General features: G+C 38.9%; 1 protein-coding gene across 4 annotated transcripts in view; it reads left to right on the forward strand.

The window, feature by feature from the left end:
- Nucleotides 1-23,475, forward strand: part of prdm5 (PR domain containing 5) — a 303,364-nt gene that overhangs the window by 253,631 nt on the left and 26,258 nt on the right. For all 4 annotated transcript variants that reach the window (XM_048600193.1, XM_048600197.1, XM_048600207.1 and 1 more), the window contains one exon: nucleotides 8,339-8,424. In XM_048600193.1, coding sequence (XP_048456150.1) covers nucleotides 8,339-8,424 — 86 coding nt within the window. The remainder of the gene's footprint in view (nucleotides 1-8,338; nucleotides 8,425-23,475) is intronic.

Below are 23,475 nucleotides of genomic sequence, written 5' to 3' on the forward strand. Positions count from 1 at the left end.
AGCTCTACACCTTGTTATCTCAGATTCTCCAGCATCTGCAGTTCCTACTATCTCTGTTTATGAGTATTACTGGCTTTATCTGAGCGAGCTGATCAACATCTTCAGAAAGTCAATCCAGAAACCACCACCTATATGTGGAACAACACATTATGAAAACCACTTCAGAATTCTAGCCAGTTTTATTTTTCCTTTCCTCTTCTTTATCTCTTAACTTTATCCCTTGTCTGACTATTATGTGAATGGGGCTGAAAAGAAACATTTTTGGGGTTAAAGTGTAGACCAATGAAAATACTTTGTTATTTAATTTTGCTCTACTGAAGTTATTGAATTGTTAATAAATCGCTAAGTCTTTAACGGTGTCGGGGATTGTTATTCTTTGCAAATCTGGGATTGGTTACTTAAAAAGTCTGGTTAGGAATCATTCAGGTCAATTTTGAGAGTCTTTTAACATTTTAATTTTACTATGTTGAGAATACAGAGGTAGGAAGGCTGTTTAAGTTCAATTGCCTATCTGTACATTGTAATATCATGCAGCAATTCTCATGTCTCTTTAGATGCTGGATTTCCCAAATTTGGAGAAGTCCGATTGATTAAGATTAAATCTGAAACACAATTAACATCTGAGGCATGCAATCTCATTAAAATATTTGAATGAGCAACCTACCTACTGCATGCAGGCTGGTAGCCTGTTCATTGAAATAGCAGGTGGTGTGCTGTTGAGATGGGTTGAATTTAGTTTTAAAGTGTTTATTTATTAGTGGCTGACCTGATGAAAATCTAACATTACATTCATGGATAAAGGAAAAGTACTGTGAATGCTGGAAAAACTCAGCGGGTCTGCAGCATCTGCGGGGAGAGAAACAGACTTCATATTTCAAATCTTGTATGACTTTTCTTCTTAACTAATCTAATCTGTTCCCTTCTATGTGATGAACCCACATTACATGTTCTCTTCAGTTTCTCCTAAACTCAGATACAAGTTCATTCATATTTACTGCTAACGTGATCTCAGTTTTGAATGGTGTTTACCCTATAAAAAAGGGAGCACTGTAGGAAAAAACATCATTGTTGTACTCCCTGCAAAGAGGGGTATCTGCTGGTGTATCCCTGTACTATTGAGCTTTGCCCTGTTTTACAATTAACTGGCCCATTTTAAATAGGATCCATCCACTATGTACACATGGTTCATATTTCCTGAATCAGCATGAATTCCCTTTTACTTAATCATTTTGAAATCCATCTGCCTTTCTTCAGCTCAGCACTTACTGTATTCAGTTCGTTTTAATCTTATGAACTTTAGTTATTCTAATCACCTGGCCACATCTGGGTGCCACCAGGATGTTTTGTAATGAGTACATCCCACAGTATGGTGTTTGAAAAGAGTAGGGAGCCTAGAACAAATTATGATGAAGTTTTATGGAGTATTTTGACATGCTGAAATTTCACAATTGACTGTACAACGTTTTGTTGTGTGGTGACTTTTTATGAAGGTAGAGCTTTGGAATGTCATCTTCTTTCTGCTCTTTTTTTAAAAATAAATGTCTTTTCCCTTTTTTTTGCAAATTTTCTTTTCCTTTTGCTTCTCCTTTCCTGCAATCACCTCAGACCAATAACTCATTGTTGGGTTATATTTTAGTGTGTAACATTTAGCTTCTGGTGTCTTTCCCGGATGTCCATTCTTCATACATTGGCTAAACTGAGTGTGAACTTTTCATTCAATGATTGAAGGCAATTGCAGCCAACACAAAGCTACTTTTTTCTTTGATTTCTATGTAATTGTATTTCAAACAGGAGTTGCTGGATAATTTTAAAGGAGAGCAATCCTGAGAAAATTTCTTCCTCTTCCCAACCCAACCACCCTGGTCAGAGTTGCTGAGGCCAATTTTAATGTTATAGAGTCATAGAGATGTATAGCATGCAAACAAACCCTTTGGTCCAAATCATCCATGCCAACCAGATATCCTAAATTTATCTGGTTTCATTTGCCAGCATTTGGCACATATCCCTCCAAACCCTTCCTGTTCATATACCCATTCAGATGCCTTTTAAATGTTGTAATTGTAACAGCCTCCACCTTCCTCTGGCAGTTCATTCCATACACGCACCACCCTCTGCGTGAAAAAAGTTGTCCCTTCGGTCTCTTTTAAATCTTTCCACTCTCACCTTAAACTTAAGCCCTCTAGTTTTGGACTCTCCTACCCTGGGGAAAAGACTTTGACTATTCACCCTATCCATGCCCCTCATGATTTTATAAACTTCTGTAAGGTCACCCCTCAGCCTCCGATGCTCCACAGAAAATAGCCCCAGCCTATTCATCCTCTCCCTGTAGCTCAAACCCTCCAACCCTGGCAACATCCTTGTAAATCTTTTCTGAACCCTTTCAAGTTTAACAACATCTTTCCAACAGTCCCAGAATCATTATTGTAAACTCCTCTGAACCCCCTCCAATGCCAGCATTTTCTTCCTTAGATATGGGTCCCAAAACTGCTCACAATATCCCAAATGTGTCCTGACCAGAGCCATGTAGAGCCTCAGCAGTACATCTCTGCTGTTGTTTTCCAGCCATCTAGAAATGAATGCTAACATTGCATTTGACTTCCAAACTGCTAACTGAACCTGTACTTTAACCTTAAGTTTTCCAAAGCCTTTCCCTGTTTAGAAAATAGTCTATGCATCTATACTTCCTACCAAAGTGCATAATATCACACTTTTCCGCATTATATTCCATCTGCCACTTCTTTGCCCACTCTCCAAGCCTGTCCAAGACATTCTGCAGCCTCCACTTCCTCAACATTGCCTGCCCCTTCACCTATCTCTGCTTCATATGCAAACTTAGCGACAATATCCTCAGTTCCTTCGTCCAGATCATTAATGTATAATGTGAATAGGTGTGGCCTGAACACTGACCCCTGCGGAACTCCGCTAGTCACTGGCTGCCATTCTGAAAAAGACCCCTTTATCTCTACTCCCTGCCTTTTGCCAGTCAGCCAATCCTCTATTCATGCCAGTACCTTGCCCTAACACCATGGGCTCTTATCTTATTTAGCAGAGGGTGGTGCGTGTATGGAATGAACTGCCAGAGGAAGGTGGAGGCTGGTACAATTACAACATTTAAAAGGCATCTGAATGGGTATATGAACAGGAAGGGTTTGGAGGGATATGTGCCAAAATTTGGCACCTTGTCAAAGGCCTTCTGGAAATCCAAATAGATCACATCCACTGGCTCTACTTTGTCTAACTTTCTCGTTACTTCCTCAAGGAATTCTAACAGATTTGTCAGGCATGACTTCTCCCTGACGAAGTCATGCTGACTCAGCCCTATTTTGCCATGCACTTCCAAGTACTCTGCAATCTCATCCTTATTAATGGATTCTAACATCTTACCCACAGCCGAGGACAGGTTAATGGCCTATAGTTTCCTGTCTTCTGCCTCCCTCCTTCTTAAACAGAGCTAGACTAGTTTAATTGAGATGTGATAACTATGTGCTAAAAGGGAAGCAAAACAAAATAAACAAATTATGTGTTGTAACTGACTGAGAAGGAGTTCAAAATTAAGAGGAGAACTATGCATCTTTCTTTTGTAGTTAACAGTTTGCCTTTTGTTTGATGAACCTTAATCTTTGTCGGAAGTCCCATATGTAAAACCATTGTTGATTATATTTGTCACATGTTATATCTGCTGTGTTATCTTTGTAGCACACTCACTGAGTTCTGATTGTTTTTGAGGCATAATATATAAATAGCCATTGATGGTATCCCACTAAATTACTTTTGAGTATTGTTGCATTGTCATCATTGGTCTGGTGATTCCGTGATCTATATTTGTCATGTAATCCTTGAATCCAATTTCTGTTGTGTGTGTATATAACCACGAATACCATGAAGAGAATATTGCCTTTTCTCTCATTTATTTCAGAGAGCATTGTAAGGTGTGTGCCATCTGCTTTTGCTGCTTATAAATATTTAATTGCTCAAGTTTATTCACAGCACATGCTTTACTGACCTCTGCACATGTTGTAGATTCCAAAGTCAGTATAGCTGGATCTGGAATTTATCTGAGGTCTTCATTTATGAAGACTGATGTGAAAAATTTATTTAACACATCAGCCATTTCCTGATGCCCCATAATATTTCCAACCATTTAACCCATTGAAGAAACTATTTAGTCCTTGACATACCGTCTATTCCTTTGCAGAAATCTTCTTAAGTTGCTTTTCACTGGCTTCATATCTGTTCGAGTCAAACTGTGGTTTAGTATTATGTGACATTTATACAGTCCACAGGCTACACTATTTTTGATCTAGAGTTATACAGTCATAGTCATAAAGTCATGTCACACGGAAATAGACCCTTGGGTCCAACCAGTCCATTGCCAACCATAATCCCAAACTAAACTAGTCGCACCTGCCTGCACTTGGCCCATGTCCCTCCAAACATTTCTTATTCATATACTTATCTAAATATGTTTTAAACATTGTAACTATACCCGCATCCACCACTTCCTAAGGAAGTTAATTCCACACATTAACCACACTCTGTGTTAAAAAAATTGCCTCTCATGTCTTTCTCCTCTCATCTTAAAAATATACTCCCTATTCTTGAAATTCCACACTCTAGAGAAAAGATACCTGCTACTCACCTTATCTATAATCTTTAGTTTGTAAACCTGTATAAGGTCATCCCTCAACCTCCTACACACCAGTGAAAATGCCCCAGCCTATCCAGCCTCTCCTTATATCTCAAACCCTTCATTCCCAGCAACATCCCGGTAAATCCCTTCTTGAATTTTTCATAATAATTAGTTGTTTCCTGTTTAATATTGAATTGTTAAGCTCTAGATTCTTGCTTTTAGTCTTTTTCATCATTTCTCTCTTATATTGCCTCAAGAATCCGACACATCAAACACTAGTCTGAACAAGACAGATCCAATCATCATGTTTTGTTTGAGTAATTCTTTAGTCCCTCTCTCTTAGTCTGTCAGACCATCCGTCCCTTTTCCCACTTCTCTTGATGTCTGTTTGATTTTCATATCATTCCCAATTCTCTCAATGCATGCAATTTAGGAAAAACTATTTAGCTTTCTTATCAAAGTTAGAGAACAAAGTAAGATTTCATCAGATGCCTTTCAGTCGGGCTGCTTATTTTTATTTGATATATTACCTTGAAACAGCCATGTCTTTATTGTATATACATTAAATGGAATTTATTGTGATAGATCATCTCTTTACAGCACACATAATCATAGTTTGTGTGATAACAGACAGATGGATAAATGTTTTATCATTAACCATCATCTTACGTTACATTGATTTTTATTGTTTTAGGTGTGGCAAAGGCAGGGATAAATAGAATTTCTCAGAGATTGAATTAGAAAGCTTCTTTATATTGGGTCGATGCACATTAGCTAAACCTAATGTAAATGTACTTTGGACATGTCGAGACCAGGAATAAATATAGTTGAAATCATCATTTGACTTTAAAAGAAAGGTATTCCATTTTCAAAGGTAGGTAAGCAGGTATGAACATGTAAAACCGACATGGTTGGTAGCCCTTCGATCCAGGCCGGCTTCATCCTTTTTCTCTCCTTTCTCATCGTTTTCTCTCCTTCATTTTCTGACATCATGGGAAAGCCAGAGCGGTGCTCGGTGGGTCGTTGGCAGTGCCCAGAGCGTGGACTCAGCGGGTCGTTGGCAGTGGCAGTGCCTGGTGCGAGCACACCTGGCTGCAATAAACCTGAAGTGTGGACTCGGCAGGTTATTGTCTGGTGTACCGCTCGGTGGGTCGTCAGCTGCGGTGGTGCCCAGGGCAGGGATTCCTGGCCCCAGCAGGCCTGCGGTGCCGGGACTTCTTGAGGTTGGGCACAGTTTGCAGAGACCTTGCAGAAGCCCTGGAGCTGTGTTTGAAGACCCCTTGTACAGAAGATGAACTCTATTTATGTAATTTTAAAAATTCTTTTTGTAACTCAAAATGGCGCTGGATTGTGGCAACAAAGCATTTTTCAGTATCATCTTTCTCGATATTTGTGACAATAAATAATTCATGATAATCTAGTATTCGGTGGATTTTTTTTTGAGTATGCCTGTTCTTTCGGCATCTTTTAATGTTGTCTCCGCTATTTGTTGTTTCTCTCAGCGCAACAATGAGTCACCATTTCTGGGCAAATTTCAATCACATGTATACATTAGAAAGCATAAAGGAGAACAGTTTTAAAATATTAAAGTTAAATATTTGACCTACTGGTCAAGTTTGATACTTCAAACTTCTGATTAAATACATCTGGTAACTAACTGCACTTGGGTGAATAACTTGATGTTCACAATATTTTACTCAATCATCAGAACCATGCATTCAGAATTGGAAACATTATTCTGTTCCAGAGTATTTTGGATTTTTTTTAAGCGGCGATGGAACTTCTGAAAAGAAGTTCTGAAAAGTAAACCATTGAAGTTGAAAACTGTGGCATTTTATTTGTTTAATTTCATAGTGTATTGAAATAAAATGTTTCAGAAAATAACTGAATTTTAGTTGTGGTCTCCATTGTAGTTGTGGGAACAGCAGTAAACATTAAATAAGGACAAACAGCTGAAGTTCATTATTGGGAATAAACATAATAAATACACAAGGTGCAGAGCTGGATGAACACAGCAGGCCAAGCAGCAGCATAGGAGCAGTAAGGCTGACGTTTCGGGCCTAGACCCTTCATCAGAAATGGGGGAGGGGAAGGGGTTCTGAAATAAATAGGGAGAGAGGGGGAGGCAGATAGAGGAGAGGATAGGTAGAGAGGAAACAGACAGGTCAAAGAGGCAGGGATGGAGCCAGTAAAGGTGAGTGTAGGTGGGGAGTTAGGGAGGAGATAGGTCAGTCCAGGGAGGACGGACAGGTCAAGGGGGCGGGATGAGGTTAGTAGGCAGGAAATGGGAGTGCGGCTTGATGTGGGAGGAGGGCTCAGTTCGCAATCCGCTTTGCAGAACACCTCCGCTCGGTTCGCAATCCGCTTTGCAGAACACCTCCGCTCGGTTCGCAATCCGCTTTGCAGAACACCTACGCTCGGTTCGCAATAAACAACTGCACCTCCCAGTCGTGAACCATTTCAACTCCCCCTTCCATTCCTCAGACGACATGTCCATCCTGGGCCTCCTGCAGTGCCGCAACGATGCCACCCGAAGGTTGCAGGAACAGCAACTCATATTCCGCTTGGGAACCCTGCAGCCCAATGGTATCAATGTGGATTTCACAAGCTTCAAAATCTCCCCTCCCCCTACCGCATACCAAAACCAGCCCAGCTCGTCCCCGCCTCCCTAACCTGTTTTTCCTCCCACCTATCCCCTCCTCCCACCTCAAGCTGCACCCCCATTTCCTGCCTACTAACTTCATCCCGCCCCCTTGACCTGTCCGTCCTCCCTGGACTGACCCATCTCCTCCCTACCTCCCAACCTACACTCACCTTTACTGGCTCCATCCCCGCCTCCTTGACCGGTCTGTCTCCTCTCCACCTATCTTCTCCTCTATCCATCTTCTATCCGCCTCCCCCTCTCTCCCTATTTATTTCAGAATCCCCTTCCCCTCCCCCATTTCTGATGAAGGGTCAAGGCCCGAAACGTCAGCCTTTCTGCTCCTACGATGCTGCTTGGCCTGCTGTGTTCATCCAGCTCTGCACCTTGTTGTCTCAGATTTTCCAGCATCTGCAGTTCCTACTATCCATAATTAATACACAGTTATTTTTGGAATTTATTTGCTGTTCCTATCAAAGAAATGTTTGCATATTGGGCATTCACTTAAAGGGATCAGTGATACATTAAGAAGCATCAGAAAGAAAATTAACTTTCGCAAAGCTCTTTATTTTGTACTGAGTTTTTTTACAACAAACATTGGGTACATTCTACATTTTAAAATTTAATGATTTTTAAACTGCTTTTAAAAAACATTAAAATAGAACTTTAATTTGTGTCAAAGTAAAATTTTATATGTTGGGGCCCATTTGGCTGGCAATTAATACTAAACATGCAATAATAGGAATGGGCAATGCATACATTAGATTCCTGTTGCCTTTTAGAAAAAAAATAGATCTATGTGTGGCAATACATCTTGTTTGCAAAGAGCAAATAGTTCAAAGTAAAACTTTGATCCAGCCATGAAGTGACCGAGGGGAATCTTTCTTTATACAAAGATTTTCCAAAGCTCTGATCTCCCTGTTTGATCAAATAAAAAGTTAAGACTAGAGGAGAAAGTGTACACCCTGGCCATGCTGTGCTCCCTTGATGTGCCGAAGCAGCAGCTCCCTTCTGTCATTCTGTAGACTGCTTTCTGTTTTACTGATGGTTATCTGCCTTGTATGCAGGTGAGCGCCCCTACCAGTGTCCCTACTGTGACAAAGCTTTCAGCAAGAATGATGGATTAAAGATGCATATTAGAACGCACACGCGGGTAAGAGGAGATCAAGTTTCTTCTTTTTTTTCTTCCATCTAAATAGTGAAAGCAATTGCTGCAATAAAGTGTACAGGTAAAGTTAATCATTTTGAATGAAATCAGCACTGTTTTTATACATTTTTGGTATAACCTACTATTTCCCATTACGAGTTAATATGTAATAATTCAGCTATTCAAACTATTTCTGAGCCATAAATAGGTTCTCCGTTTTGAGGGTATGGTCACAACACTGTGCCACCAAATCACTCAATAACATGTACCAAAGTGCTGCAGCAATGAAATGGGAATGAACGCAGAATTTGACAGGAATAAAGTGACATTGAAACACAGAGCAAGCAATACTTGCAAAATCAAAAGGCCAATAACATGACGAGATTTGACTTAATTAATGACCTATTTGGTAATAAACTTTAAGTTAACATACATGACAGAGATCTCATTGGAATCAGAGTGTATGTTCCAGTTACGATGCAAATAAACAAAGATGACAAAAGATAATGCTGCAATATTATAGGTAACAAAAAATGACCATGATACCTACCTGTTCTTGTCCCATTGGCTCACCTTCTACATATGTTTTCAACAACTACGTTAGCATTTACAGACCTTCCTGCCTCCTTTCCTTTCATATTCCAGGGTTCTCGAGGCCTGGGAAAGTCAGCTAACAGAAAATTAGAACTGACTATTTATATTAACGTACAGAGACATTTTAATCATTAAATGCCCAACCTACATCCCATGAACCAAATGGTCCTCTGCAACTCATCCTGCCCCCTAAAACCAGAAGCAGGACTGTATTTCCCTCCCTGCTGGCATTGAGGGTCTACCTACACCAAATGGACTGCAGCAGTTCAGATAGGCAGCTCACCACCACCACTTCAATGACAACTAGGAATGGGCAATAAATGCTGGGCAGTCAGTGATGCCCATGTCCCATGAGTGACTCAAAAAAAAATGTAAAAAGATATACACAGTGTACCACGTTAGCAGTACGACAGCCTGTAGTCAGTCAATGCAGACTTTGACCTCACTGGTAAATTTGCTGAGTCTTTATTTTGGATGGCCAAGTTGTCTGATCTGGATTTTTTTTTTAAAAAGTTAACTGCAGCAGCAATTCTTTTCCTTTCTGTGTCCACGTGAGCTAACATTTCAATTACTTCTTTTTGTGAGCCTGTTAATAACTTTCCCAGATCCTTGGTCTGTCCAGGCTAAGCTTAGTCAGTAAGCAGTCAGGTAACTCTCTCTGTATCCCAGGAAAATCCAGTGCAAGCCACGTGTCAGGATGTAAGGGAAACCACTTCAGTGACAATTCGACCTGTAAGTGGAGGGATCAAATATCCATTTGAATATTGAACAGATCTTTACTGGAAAACAGCCTAGACCTCAAATTTTGTGGCATCGAGGCTCCAAATTATTATGCCCTGTGTCACCACTGAACAAGAAAGCAATTTATTCTCTGCAGCAGTTAATGGTTAAATGGAGAATTAGCTTGTGAAGACTTGACAACCATTTTGATGTCTGTGATCAAATGGCGTTTATGTGGAAGTTTATCAAAGTTCTTTACTACAAAGGTGCTGTTCCTAATTGATCGCTTTGTGAGATTTTTTGCAAATGCGACCCCACCCCACTAAGAACACACAAAATATTTACACAGGCAGGTATGCAATTACAATGCTGAGAGACAATTTTGCAGATAAAAGGTATTTGAGATTTTGATGGATGGTGTATTAAGAGCCCAATTTGGCTACCTGCCAGTTTCACGTGCACTGCTGTCACTGCTGGGAGCTTGGGTCTGGGAAAAGTGCACAAATGCAGGAACAGGCGACAGGCTGCCTCTGTGATTGAATTTTCCTCACCCCTCTTCTTCCCCAAAAGGCATCTCTATAGAATTTGGAAAATTTAGTTCATTTCTGTCTCCATTGGTGCTGCCAATTTTGTTGAGCACTGTTGTATATGGGCATGAAAATGTTAATTTTGAAAGGTGTTAAAGCTTCACCAACTATGATGATGTTCTATGCACTTGTGGGTAGAACAGCTCAGAATCTCGAAGGAGAAAGACCTAACATCAGATCCTGCTCAAAGTCTCCATAACGGTGACTACCATATCAATGCTAACCTGTAACTTTTGCAATAAACTTTATCGTGTTAACTGCAAGAGTCTCTAGTTATACCAAGAAGTGTTTTTGCCTATTATTCTTAACCAAGCCAGCCCTGTAGTTTCCAATACTTAAACAGGCTGTTGGCAAGCTTTCATGAACATCAGCTCATACAGTATAGTGAGCTGGTACGTCCATGCGTCAAGGTAGGCAGTGGTGTCAATTTGATTTGACTGCTCATGGTGTGCAGAGCAGAGAGATCTTCCCACTCAGCTTTAGGTTGCCAGCTCATAGAGCACAGTTATCAGCAGGGAAGAGCTGAACATTTAAGAACCTTACAGAAGAAACCTTTGTAGCAATCATTCAACAAGAAAGTTTCAGATCTGGTAAGGGATGTGTTGCAACAGTAAAAAAAAAGCAACTCCTCGAAGAACAAGAATTAGTACAAAGCAGATACAGGCTCACCATGAGGTGGTGCCCAGTGGGAGCGCTCTTGAGGGGGAGTTCAGGGTGAATGAACAGATATTGGAAGTTCTGTGAGTAAGGCTTAAAATTCTAGTGGGCCAGGGGAAATATTAAAATGGTGCAGTAATCCATACTGGAAAAGTGAGAGTGAAAATGATTGCTTGCAGCTCAGATTGAGCGTTGTTGCCATCTTGAGAGGGTATGAAGCAGCACGTAAGTAAAGAAAATAAATGTAAGTAAAAGGCTATAAAAAAGGTTTTATTCGAAGGTCACAGACCCAGAGGCATTGTAAAGCCAGTAATTAAAGTGATAGCATTGAGCAGAATAAAATGCGAGGCAGACCTGAGCTAATAGGGACGGAAAATGAAGAAAACTTTATTCAGGATAAGGAAAAAGCAGGAGATCTTTTCAAGAGCTACATTAAAGGCAGAAACATTTATTTAAACCACAAGAAGTGAGAGTTATTCAGTAAAACAGTGGTTAACATGAAAGAGGCATAAATCTCTCATTTTACCTGTGAAGGACATTTTAACAGTGAGAATGTGGGAATCCTTCAAAGTAGCCACAAAACATGAGAAAGCTCCATTATGGCAAAGAAAAGACCAGCAGAACTACCATTACTGCAAAATAAAAGTATTTTAAGCAAACAAAATACATACTCGCAGTAGGAAAGTATGGCATCAGAAGTTATATTGCCATAAACTTAATATCAGAGACTCTGAGGAGTCACAAATGTTGCTGAACATTGTGTGATCATTGATGAACATTTATACTTCTAACCTTTTGATGGAGGGAAGGTGATTGATGAAGCAGCTGAAGATGTTTGGACCTAGGACAATACCCTTAGGAATGCCTGCACAGATGTCCTGGAGTCCAGATGACTGACGTCCAAAACCTACAACCATCTTCCTTTGTAAAAGGTATGATTCCAACCAGCAGAGAGATTTCCCCCCAATTCTGATTGATTCCAGTTTTAATGGTGAATCCTCAGAAGACTAAAGCCATTGGAGAGTTGCACACTCCAAAGTCAATCCAGGATCACTTAAAGATCCTTAGAGATGGTAAATCTGTTGGCAAAAGTTTTGCCTTACTTAGAACCTGTTCAAGAAAATGGAAGGATCATCTTAGAACATACATTAAGAGTTTGATTTTCAGAGAATCATGGGCATGTTGACATCCACAGATGTCTGAACATACAATAATCTATCCCTTCCAATCATCAGAGCAGCTGATGCTTCAAAACAAGATTAGGGGCAGTGTTCTCCCAGGAATAACAAAACTGGTATAATAATCCAGTTTACTTCACATTACAAGCACTATCAGACACAGAAGTACAAAATGCCGTAATGGAGAAGGTGGTTCTGTTGGTTACATTGGCTTGCAAGAGATTTTCAGACTGCAATCTAAGGTTGAAAGTGGTCATAATAACATCACAAATCATTATTTTATGTATGCTTGATGGCACTGTTCCTACGTCCTTCTCATCTTGGAGGTTTTCTATGAAACAATGGGAAAAGAAAACTGCAAACAATGGGAGATGCTCTCTCCAGGGCTTCAGTAAATAGCTTTACCATGTATGGTATTGAGTTCATTCACCAAACTGAGACATCGGCAGTGTCCAGCTGACCAGAGTCAGCTGAGCAAGATCCTAGAGGAACAAGGGATGTTTCAACATCCTTTAGCATTGTGTTGAACATTGGCCAGATCAAAGACCCAACAGATTGGCTATGAAAATGTACTTCAAACAATAGCATTTTGCAATTATCGATAAGATTATTGTATGACAAATGACTGGTTCAGGAAGATGTTCCAGGGAAGCTGTGCCAGTCTCCATGGTGATCACCAAGTGCCGAGTCAGAGCTCAGTCAGTGGTGTGGTGGATTGGGATCTCCAAGACATCAAGGATCTCGTCACTGATTGTGAGATGCATACTGTCCAAATACAATAACAATGAGAGCCATTGTTACCTACCATATTCTCCACCAGACTGTGGAAATGTGTGGACACAACTCTTTGTTTTTCACAGAAGGTCCTAACTTATTTTCATTGATTAATTGCTCCCAACAGATGGAGGTTAAGAAGTTGCATTCTATAACTATGGATGCAGTTATTGGACTCTTACATGAGATATAAGCAATGCATGAGAACCCTGATGTGGTTGTTTCGAACAACAGTCCGCAGTTTGCTTATGAGTGGTTCAGCTGATTTAGAGCCATTTCTGGATTTGAACATGTCAAAAGCTCACTGAGATAATCATAATCAAATGGGGGAGCTGTATGTTGGATCAGTGTAATTTAGTCACTCTTGAAGAATACTGGCTTTTGTATGGCGCTGCTAAACTATAGCTCCACCCCACTCCAATGTGGTCTGGCACCATTGACATGTGGATGGACAAAAGGCTGAAGAATCAGCTCCCCACACGACCAAAGAAAGTGACTCCTAGGGACTATCAAGATATATACAAAAAAGAACAATCCTATCATGTATATCAGGTCATACATTACAGTAGGTATATTATATGAGATGGTTGTCACATTTTGGATGGGTGAATTAGCTTTGGATTGGGGATCTGAACAAAAGAAGCTATCTTTATCTAATAGGTTGAGACTAGCAGAGATCATGATGTCGAAGGGGCTGTCCAATGATACTGTACAAACCTTATCCTAATATAGGTAATCATTCAGCATGGTTGGACTGGGATGAAGTCAGTGGGGAACTTGATAAAGCAAGGGTCGATAAGCATCTCAGTGTGAGGGAGAGTATCAATGTCAATGGTGTTCAACCAGCAAAATGCCAATCTTTTGGGACTGTAAAGCACACATTCCAGGAGAATAGGTTAAGCCTCCAGAACACCTGAAGTTACAAAGTCAGAAAGCTGGTGAGAGATGCATTCTTGTAAATATAATTACATATATAATTACATAGACAAATGTATACTATTAATAACAAAAAAGAAACTTTGGAGAAGATTTTCTATATCATTTCTGAAACAAATATTTCTGGTATTTTCTGATTTCATTTTCCATCTGGATTACTTTTGTTTTAATTGTAGGTGGTTGTTTACCTGAACACATACATTCCTTTACTCCTCTTGGTTTCACCATTATAATTGATCTTTCTCAGATCTGAAGTGGTTCACCTCATGTTTTTCCACATTGGACTCCACCTATCATAAATTTTCCCACCCACTTAGTTCATGACCTTTTGTAACTTCCATGCAACTGACTGTGTTTCTTAAATTTATGTCATTTTCAAGCTTGGATATGCAAAGTTATAAAATTAAAATTTCAAGCAATTGAATTATCATTCACACATATTGAGCACAGCATGTTTAAGAACGTGCAATTGAAGAAGCTACTCAATGTTTAATGTGAGTTATACTGATGAGAGAAAGATACATTCAATGACACAGAACAAAAAAAAATGACGGGCAAATTTTATTTTTACACAGAGGGTGGTTCGTGCGTGGAATGAACTTCCTGAAGAAGTGGTGGATGCGGGTACAATTACAATGTTTAAAAGACATTTAGATAGGTACATGGATAGGAAGGGTTTGAAGGGATATGGGCCAGGAGGAGGCAGGTGGATCTAGTTCAGCTTAGGATTATGTTCAGCATGGACTGGTTGAACCGAAGGGTCTGTTTCCGTGCTGTATGACACAATGACTCTGATAGTGCAGTTCTCCTGAGTAAGTATTGAAAAAAGAACTGTCAGTTTGTTTCCTGCTATGTCTAAAATAATGATTATAATTCTACATACACTTTAAACTGGTGTAATGAAGAAAATTTATGTGTATATCTCTTTGGTGTGGGAGCTGTGCCATTATGGTTAGCTGGAACGTTTTAGAGCATAGAGGTCAGCAGACAGACATGAAACAGCAAAGAAATTTAGGCACAGCTTAATTATTGATGGATGGATGGATTGATTGATTGTTGCCTAACCCACAAGAAGATGATTAAAAAAAATTATCTTCTCACCACTGGATCTCCCAAGGAGTAGGCCTTGCATAACAGTCCTTAGGCCCTAGGAAGTGCCATTGTCTGACTCATGGTAGCTTGTGATGACCCAGAACGCCTGCGATGACCCAGAACGCCAAGGCCTATGATGGGCCGAAATCTCAGCTTTGCTCGGATTGTCAGTTCTTAGTGAGTTATCCTCATGGGATTGTTTGAGTTTTCTTGTCAATTGCCATCTAACGTGCTTTTTCCCATACTTTTAAAAATAAAATCAGAAAATTGTGCTCCTAGGTTTTTACAAGATTACTTTTAAAGTGTCAAAATGAAAATTAGTTGGAACCTGAAATTCGTTAAAAAGGTGCAGCCAAGTTTGGTAACTTTTTACTTTCTTAAAATGTAGGCTGTTTTTGCACAATAGGGAAATGTGAATACGTTAAGGAAATGGCAGATGTAGTTCAGAAAGATTAATGTTAGTCAAGTTCCACAGGTGTCCAGTGAAACTCTAGAACCTAGCCTGGAATTTCTTTGGGGACTTTCCCAATTGCTTTGTGTAACTTATTTATTATAAGTTGCATTCAGAAGTTTATTTTATACGTGAACTTCCATTCTATGTAGACTCTATGATAAGTTACAATTTTACTGGCTCTCACATGACAAGGTCCGTCTATGCTAATGTTGCAAATGCTGAGTAGCATTTCTGCAAGGTCTCCCCAGCATCTCCACACTATAATGCCATATCAATTCACAGAAACTTCAAGGAAACAATGTAAGTAGCAGTTTACGACACTTCTATGGGATTTCTACCCATCTTCTAATGAAGCTATGCAGAAGGATTAAAGCAGAAACTTAAATAACTAATCCAAGCGCATTTATTGATCCCATTCTATTTGATTATTGATAATGACATTGCCATAAAATTGTACAAGTCCAATTAATATAAAATAATAGCTACTTCATGTACAACAAAAGGCATTTTCAAATCTAGGTGACTTATACAATTATTTACAGGCAAGACTCCTTTTACTAAATGCCTCTTCATGTCTCTTCTTGGCTGGTTGAAATCAGATGTGGCTGAAGATGATTCCCCTTGTATTTTTATTTCTCTCCGTGGAGAACTACCTGACCTCTGTCTGTTTGCTGCTTACCATAGTATGGCTGCACTCTCCAATTCAGTATGTGGAAACTGGATGCAAAGACTGTTCTAGCATGCTCAGCGTTTTACATCTAATCCTAGGGAGATGTGATCCATTTTTGTAATTCAGACTTGAGTGTTGAGTTTCAGTTTAACCTGATCCTAATATTTCTCTTTGAAACTATAATGGAGTAGTGACTTTATGCCCCCTTTGACCAAGGTTTTATTCCTGAAGGACAAGCAAAATGATGTCCTTCCTCAGTAAAGTAACCCATCCCATGGAATGAATTTCTGAAATGGGTTTCTGAACTCTGCCATCTGTAGCGTGTACAAAACAGTCACTCATCATAATTTGTCCATGGCAGCCAGTTAATGGACAGTGGGTAGATTCTCTGTGCAATTAAAGACAGTGGTTGGGCTCTCAAAGCTGAAGAGTCAGGTTAAATCATTCCGGTCTGAAAGCAGCAACAGATGCAATGCAAGGTGGCTGAGAGAGAGAGAGGAGGTGTCAAAATTGAGGCACTTGCAGCCCAACTTGTAGACCTTTAAATTAAAGATGACTTTTGCATTTGGCACCACTATGACGAGGGAGCCAAGCATCCAAACCAGTCCCACCAGCTCTCGGGACCATGAGGCTGATCAGAAAAATCCCATTTGACCTCCTTTAATTGGCCTTAATGAATGTGATTGGTCACTCTTTATGTATGGTAGGATAGCCCTGCCACACCCACATCCTGCCTCCGTGAAGATGACACAGAGCAGGGTGAAAGAAGTGTACTGCAATGCAGGGTGTTGGCTCTATTTTTAGTGCTAAAAGTTGTGTACTTCCACAGGCGGTTTTCTGATTATCCTTCTTGGATGGTCTTCAAAACAAAACAGTTTGTAAACCTAAAATAAAAAATTGGATTGAATTTTGGTCATACCAAAAACACTACACGTTGCATACTTTGCTCTACATCTTTGTATGTCAGTGTAAGCTCAGTGTGTATAAGGTGATACTGAATCTAAATATTTTATATTTGAAATATTACTGCTGATAGTTTTGCCTTGTTTGGTCTTCCTTACACCAGCTTGAGGAATAGTTCTGAAACCTGTCAAAGGTGGTTAATCTTCATTTACTGAAGACAATTTGCTTTTTTCAAAATTTGAGTCAAAAGAACAAGTAGTTGTATAGCAATGCCTTCTATTAGAGAAGGGAGATCAGTACTAGGAGCCAGCAGTGTGTGGTTTGTGAGAGAAACAATTAAAATGAAATGTAATTACATTCTGCTGGCATGTTGTTTGAAATATTTTAGAATGATACACATGCAGCTATGAAATCTGACCCCCATTAACTTTGCCAGCTGTGTTCTGTGTGAAGTGGTCACTTTTCTCAGCAAGAGTTGTTTGATTCACATTGTAGGCATTTCTGAAAGCAACGCTGAAACATCGTTGCCATTTATGAGTTCTCACTTCCTGCAAGGCTCAGAATATTAACTTTTAAAACAAAAACACGATACATGATAGCAGGCCATGTGTCAGGAGTGGTTGGTGATTTATGCTGCTTTTCTGATGACAAAAGATGACTCCTTGACCTCGGAATTAGTGTATTCTGATATCTGTGTTTTTTAAGGTAAAGTAACTATTGCCACAGGAGGAGAAACAAAATATTGGGCATTGTATTTTCAGGACACATGGTCCGAGTCTTCTGTTGGCACAGCTGGAGAGTTTAACAAGCCTGTTTGTGGCTCAGAAGAAGGGGATTACCTACCTGCCACACTAATCAGTGCCATTACATGACACCTACAGGGGGCTGCTAGTCCAAACAAATGTTCCTTTTGGCCTCTGCAAGACTTTATTTTCTTTTCACTACTGATCTTTCTAATCTCAGTATGAGTTTAATTTTTGCCACACTGAGAAGGTTAGGTTTGTACTGTTGGATCCATCCTTTGATAAAGTGTGAATTTTTGCTCTGAATTGTTCCAGCGTTTATTTCCTTATCATACTGATGCAGTATAATTGTGATTTGGATGATTGTATCATTGGGAAATAAATAGGATGAGTATTTGGACTGCTACAAATACATTAAACCCAAAATGGGACTTTACGTAAAAGTAATGTTAAAGTGGCACTAAGCTACCAAAACGCAGCAAGAACCCAGCAAACCATTGCTAAGCTGCTAGATTGAATAAACATGCAGCATCAGACACCAGGTTTCAGATTCCTATTCTCATTTCTGCTTGCATTTTTGAAATAGGCCCGTTCTGTCATAGGCCCATTGAGTTATCAGAGATCAACAATACTTTAAAAATAAGTAAAATGACCTTACAAAATAAAAACCGAAAGAACTGCAGATGCTGTAAATAGGAACAAAACAAAGTTGCTGGAAAAGCTCAGCAGGTCTGGCAGCATGTGTGAAGAAAAAAAATCAGAGTTAACGTTTTGAGTCCAATGACCCGGTTCTGTGGAAGGGTCACTGGAATTGAAATGTTAACTCTGATTTTTCTTCACAGATGCTGCCAGACCTGCTGAGCTCTCCCAGCAACTTCTAAAATGACCATGTGTTTACTTCTGTGGCTTCAGCACAAATATAAGTCATAAGATACAAACTTTTTACTGCTGGATGCCTTAAATGGTATTTTGTTAATACACATAAAGTACAAACTTAATTGACTCATTCAGGTCTTAATGCATTAATTTGATGTGATCAATTTTATGTTATAACTTAAAGGGACAACGTTTAGGAAAGTGGCTTTTATTACTTTGATTTTACCTGTTTGCTGTTTGCCCCTTTCTAAATTTGTTGACAGTTGTGTGCAAGGAAATGAAATGAGGCAAAATTTCTGCTAACTCCTGGTTGACGTGTCCCAATTGATAATGGAAAATACCAGGAATTAAATGTGGTTATAAAATACTTTGCAGTTCATGTTATTCTAGGACATGTATGAAGAATGAGCATATACTCGAAATGGTTGAGACAAACCATTACCATAACCACAAGTGTCCTCCTTTAGAAGAAAATAGATAAAGTGATGATATTGGAGAGAAACTTGGAGGAGGACAAGGAGGAAAGCATATGTGATGATAATTTGGTACAGACAATGAATGTACTATCAGCTAGAAGGTTAATTAATGGATTGGTATGTAACCCTCTGTCTGTTTAACCCATTCTGTTGTATAGTTTTTTTTTGGCAACTATGTTTTCAACATCAAAGATTAATGTTCCACCATCCCATTGAACAAGAAGTAGGAGGCAAGAAGATGTCTCAAATGGGTTGCTCTCTACTCCCAAACTACATTGAGAAACATCTGGCAACAGTTTACTTCCCAGTAAAAAAGGAAGAGGAGGAATTACATGGTTAAGATTTTACTTATTAAAATGTTTGTGGTTGCTGACAGCAGAGCAATGTTCATATTGCAATATATTTATTTTGATAATTATCCCAAAATAGTTCTTATCAAATGTTTATGTCTTTGCTACCCATGACTAGCTGACTGAAAAAGTCCTGGAATAAATTTATATTTAGTTTTTAGAACTACAGTGAACTCTTGTTCAATTAACGGTAGTTTTTTTTTAATGATGCATTGCTTCATGAAGTGATCCACCAGTATTGATTCACAGTCCTCTTGCTCAAATTTCTCCAGCAGCTAACTAGAACTCAAAATAGCTGCTAACTGCCATCCCTTACTAGGATTTTAAGTTGTTCTACTTCTTTGGACTATGATTCACTGCGATTTTCTTCAGTTAAACATTGTATGTTGTAGGGTGTGTGATTTTATATGTATTATCAATTATTTTAGAGTTTGGATTTTAAAGTAGTGATACATGGGTTTGGTCTATATGTGCGAGAGAGTTTTAATAATTAACTAGTCAGTCTTTCTGGAGCCATAGTTTTAAAAACCAGTATGTGTGAAAGAATAGCGTTTGGGGTGATAATGGGAATTTGTAAGTATTTTTGAGAGTTTTAAGCTAAAAGAGAGTAAACATTGAAGAGCATTAGCTTGTTTTTAGTTTAACAGAATGAAGAATTTTTTTTACCCAGGGGAAGAAACTGTTGGTTGGAAAAATTTTGTTTTCGGCTCATAGGACACCTAACTGAGGTTAAATGTAAAGACAGTTTCACCGAGAGGAAGGAGTTAGTTTAGAACTGTGAGGGATTTGGTTACCTTAATGTAAAGAATTTAGTTTGAAAATTACAGACCAGAAGTATTTGGTGAGAAACCTGAATAGGTTAATTGAAGGCTGGAAGATTTTAGCTCAATTGTGTGACTGAACAAGGAAAATGTTATCAACTTCTCAATATTAGAAATTGAAAGAAACAGATAAGTCAAACCTATAAATGTGATAGAGAAGGGAACTGTCTCTCGTATTTGAGTACTGTAAAGTGATAATGTTGGGATAGATGGATTTTATTTTATCGGGTGTTTTAATATCTTTCAAATTGGCTTATGTATATAAAAAGTTTGATTTATTCTATTTTATCTTCATTTCTTAGGCTTAATAAACGTGTGTTTTATTGTTAACACCAGATTGCATGCTTGTGTTTCAGTGAAAGATCATCTTGGTGTCTATGGACTACAGAATTAGAATTCATTGGACTCGAGAGGGATCTGTGTCCTTCTCTTAAAAGTAATTTGTATGTGTGGTTTTGGCCATAAAATAGCTCTGGTGTGGTGAAGTTTATTCCATGGCTTTTGAAGATGGCTTTGAATGTTGCTAAGAATTTTCCAGATGTGGAAGATAAAACGATTGATTATTTGAAATCTTTGAGAACTGCTAAACTGAGAGAGTTAGCCAGAAATTTGAAAACAGAGACGAAAGTGGGATCTTGTAATATTAAGAAGCTTCAAGTGATTATCTAACATTTAGAATTGGAAGAAAGGAAACCTAAAATTGGGGATACAAACTAGAATCAGCTAAGATCCACAATTAGAAATAAAAAAAATTGACTTAGAAAGAAGGGGAAGTGAAAAGACATGAGTTAGAAGAGAAAGAAAAAGGGATATATAGGTGAGAAAACTTGCAACAGAAAGGAGGAAAAGAAAAACAGAGAATCATGGAAGGTGAGGAGAAACAAAAACAAAGTAAAGTGGAATTAAAGTATCTTGAACTCCAAAGAGATAGAGAACTTCAACAACATGAGTTGGCCAATGAAACGAGTAAAGAAGGAGGTAACATTCTGCTGGATAATTCTGATTCCATGAGGGATTTGATTTAACTGAGAATATACTCTTAGAGGCCAAGTTTACTCAGAATGGTGTCAAATGGTATTTAACCTGACTTGAGAAGGTCACTAGACAGATAAAGTGACTGAAAGATGCCTGGACCTTAATGTTACGTAGGGTTTTGACACGTACAGATACGAGTGTATGCCAGTCCTGCTAATTGTCAATGCTTATGAGCTTGTCCCTGAAGCTTATCAATTAAAATTTTTGACCACAAGAGTGGAACTAAATTTGCAGCATTGCATGCTTGTGTTTTAGCGAATGACCACCGCATCAAATTAATGAAAGCAATATTTGATCTATTAAGCCAGATTTCAGTCTGAAACCTGATTTGCCTCATAGTAACATCAGTTGGGATCATAATAATTGCCATTGGCCCAAATATTGAAGGAATCATAAGTGCTCTGTGCCGTAGCCAAAATGGCACTGGAGCCCCAATTTCTAGAAGTCTCATCTCTGAGCCCAACACCCATCATTTTCAGCAGAAGGGAATTGAAGGAGGCAGAACTGCATTTAAAAGTGCAACTAATTTCAATCAGAAACAATTTTTTTAAAACCAGTATCTCTGAAACACAACTTGGGCTATTTAAACAAAGTCTTGATCTGCCAGATCAGCAATGATCATTCAGAGCTGACTTGCCTGGTTTGAATGTAATCAGTTAACTGAGATTGACAGTTACAGTTCATGCTACATCATTATGCCAACCATTGTCCAACCAATCAGTACCCTCTTCTTATGCTGCGTAAATGGTTATTTTCTAAACTTGGCTTTTATTCCATTTCAACACTTGCTGAGTGCAAGATGAAAAATTTCCTCTTTCTTTGCAGCAGCATTTGAGTTCAGTGCTACAAAGCAACCCACTGGGATTGTTAAAAGTAGATAAGAATGTGTGTAATAAGTCGCTAAGGCCCATGGTACTGTCAATCTATCAATTTATTTAAAATCCTCATCTCATTAAATTTTGAATAAATTAACAGCCAATTGTTAAAAAATGCTTGCAATTTCAACAAATGTTTTTTGATATATGCCTGAGAATATTTGTTTTATATATTCTTAAATGATGCAGATGAGAATGTTGGGGGGATGTTAAGTAAGTTTGTGGATGACAGAAAGATTGACTCGGTGGTTGATAGTGAGGAGAAAGGTGTTAAATAGAATTTAACCCTGATAACTGAGAGGTCTTGCACTTCGGAAAAAGCAACAGGATAAAAGGACAATGAATGGTAGAACACTAGGAAGAGCAGAGGAAAAGATGGTGCTTGACTACAGATCCCTGAAGATGGCTGTATAGGTTAGTTAAGAAGGCACACAGGATGCTTGCTTCTATCAGTCAAGGCATATATTATAAGAGCAGGGAGGCTATGGAGTTGTACAAAACTTTGATTCAGCCACAGCTGGAGTACTGTGCACATTTCTGGTCACCACACTATCAGAAGGATGTGTTTGCACTGGAGTAGCTGCAGAGGAGATTCGCCAGGATGTTGCCTGAGATGGAGCATTTCAGCTGTGAAGAGAGGCTGGATTAGCTCAGGTTGTTTTCTTTGGAGCAGAGAAGCTTGACGGTGTGACATGATTGAGGTGTATAAGATTATGAGGAGCATGGACAGGGCAGATAGAAGGCAGCTGTTCACCTTAGTTGAAGTTTCAATAACATGGGACCATAATTTTAAAGTGATAGGTAGGAGGTTTGGAAAAGATCTGAGGAAAAACTTTTTCACCCAGGGTGTTGGCAATCTGGAATGCACTGCCTGGAAGGGTAGTTGAAGCAGGTAATGTCACAACCTTTAAAAAGTACGTGGTTCAGCAATTGAAGTCTCATAGCATTTGATGCTATGGCCTAGTGTGCGAGACACGTGTAGGTAGTAGTGTGTCTTTGGTGGTACAGACCGGAAGGGCTGAAGGGCCTCTTCTGTACTGTGTGATTCTAATATCTTTATAGAATTAGTGCTGTTTACTGCTTCCACATCTTATCGTTGTCAGTGCCAGGGGCCTGTAAATTTATAATCTGTTTTGACAACTCACAGTTTTAACTAAACTGTTAGCTGTCTTTGATGTCAGACTATGAATGCATATATTTATGATGGATTAATTTCTTGAAAGAATTTAAATGAATTGAATGGGTTTTCAATCAATGAGAATTTTTTTTCAATTTAGTGAACATTAGAACTTCATTTCATCTCAACATGGCTCCTG

This window comes from Rhincodon typus, chromosome 1 (genome assembly GCF_021869965.1).
Source record: "Rhincodon typus isolate 14 chromosome 1, sRhiTyp1.1, whole genome shotgun sequence".
In the NCBI taxonomy this organism is placed as follows: Eukaryota; Metazoa; Chordata; class Chondrichthyes; order Orectolobiformes; family Rhincodontidae; genus Rhincodon; species Rhincodon typus.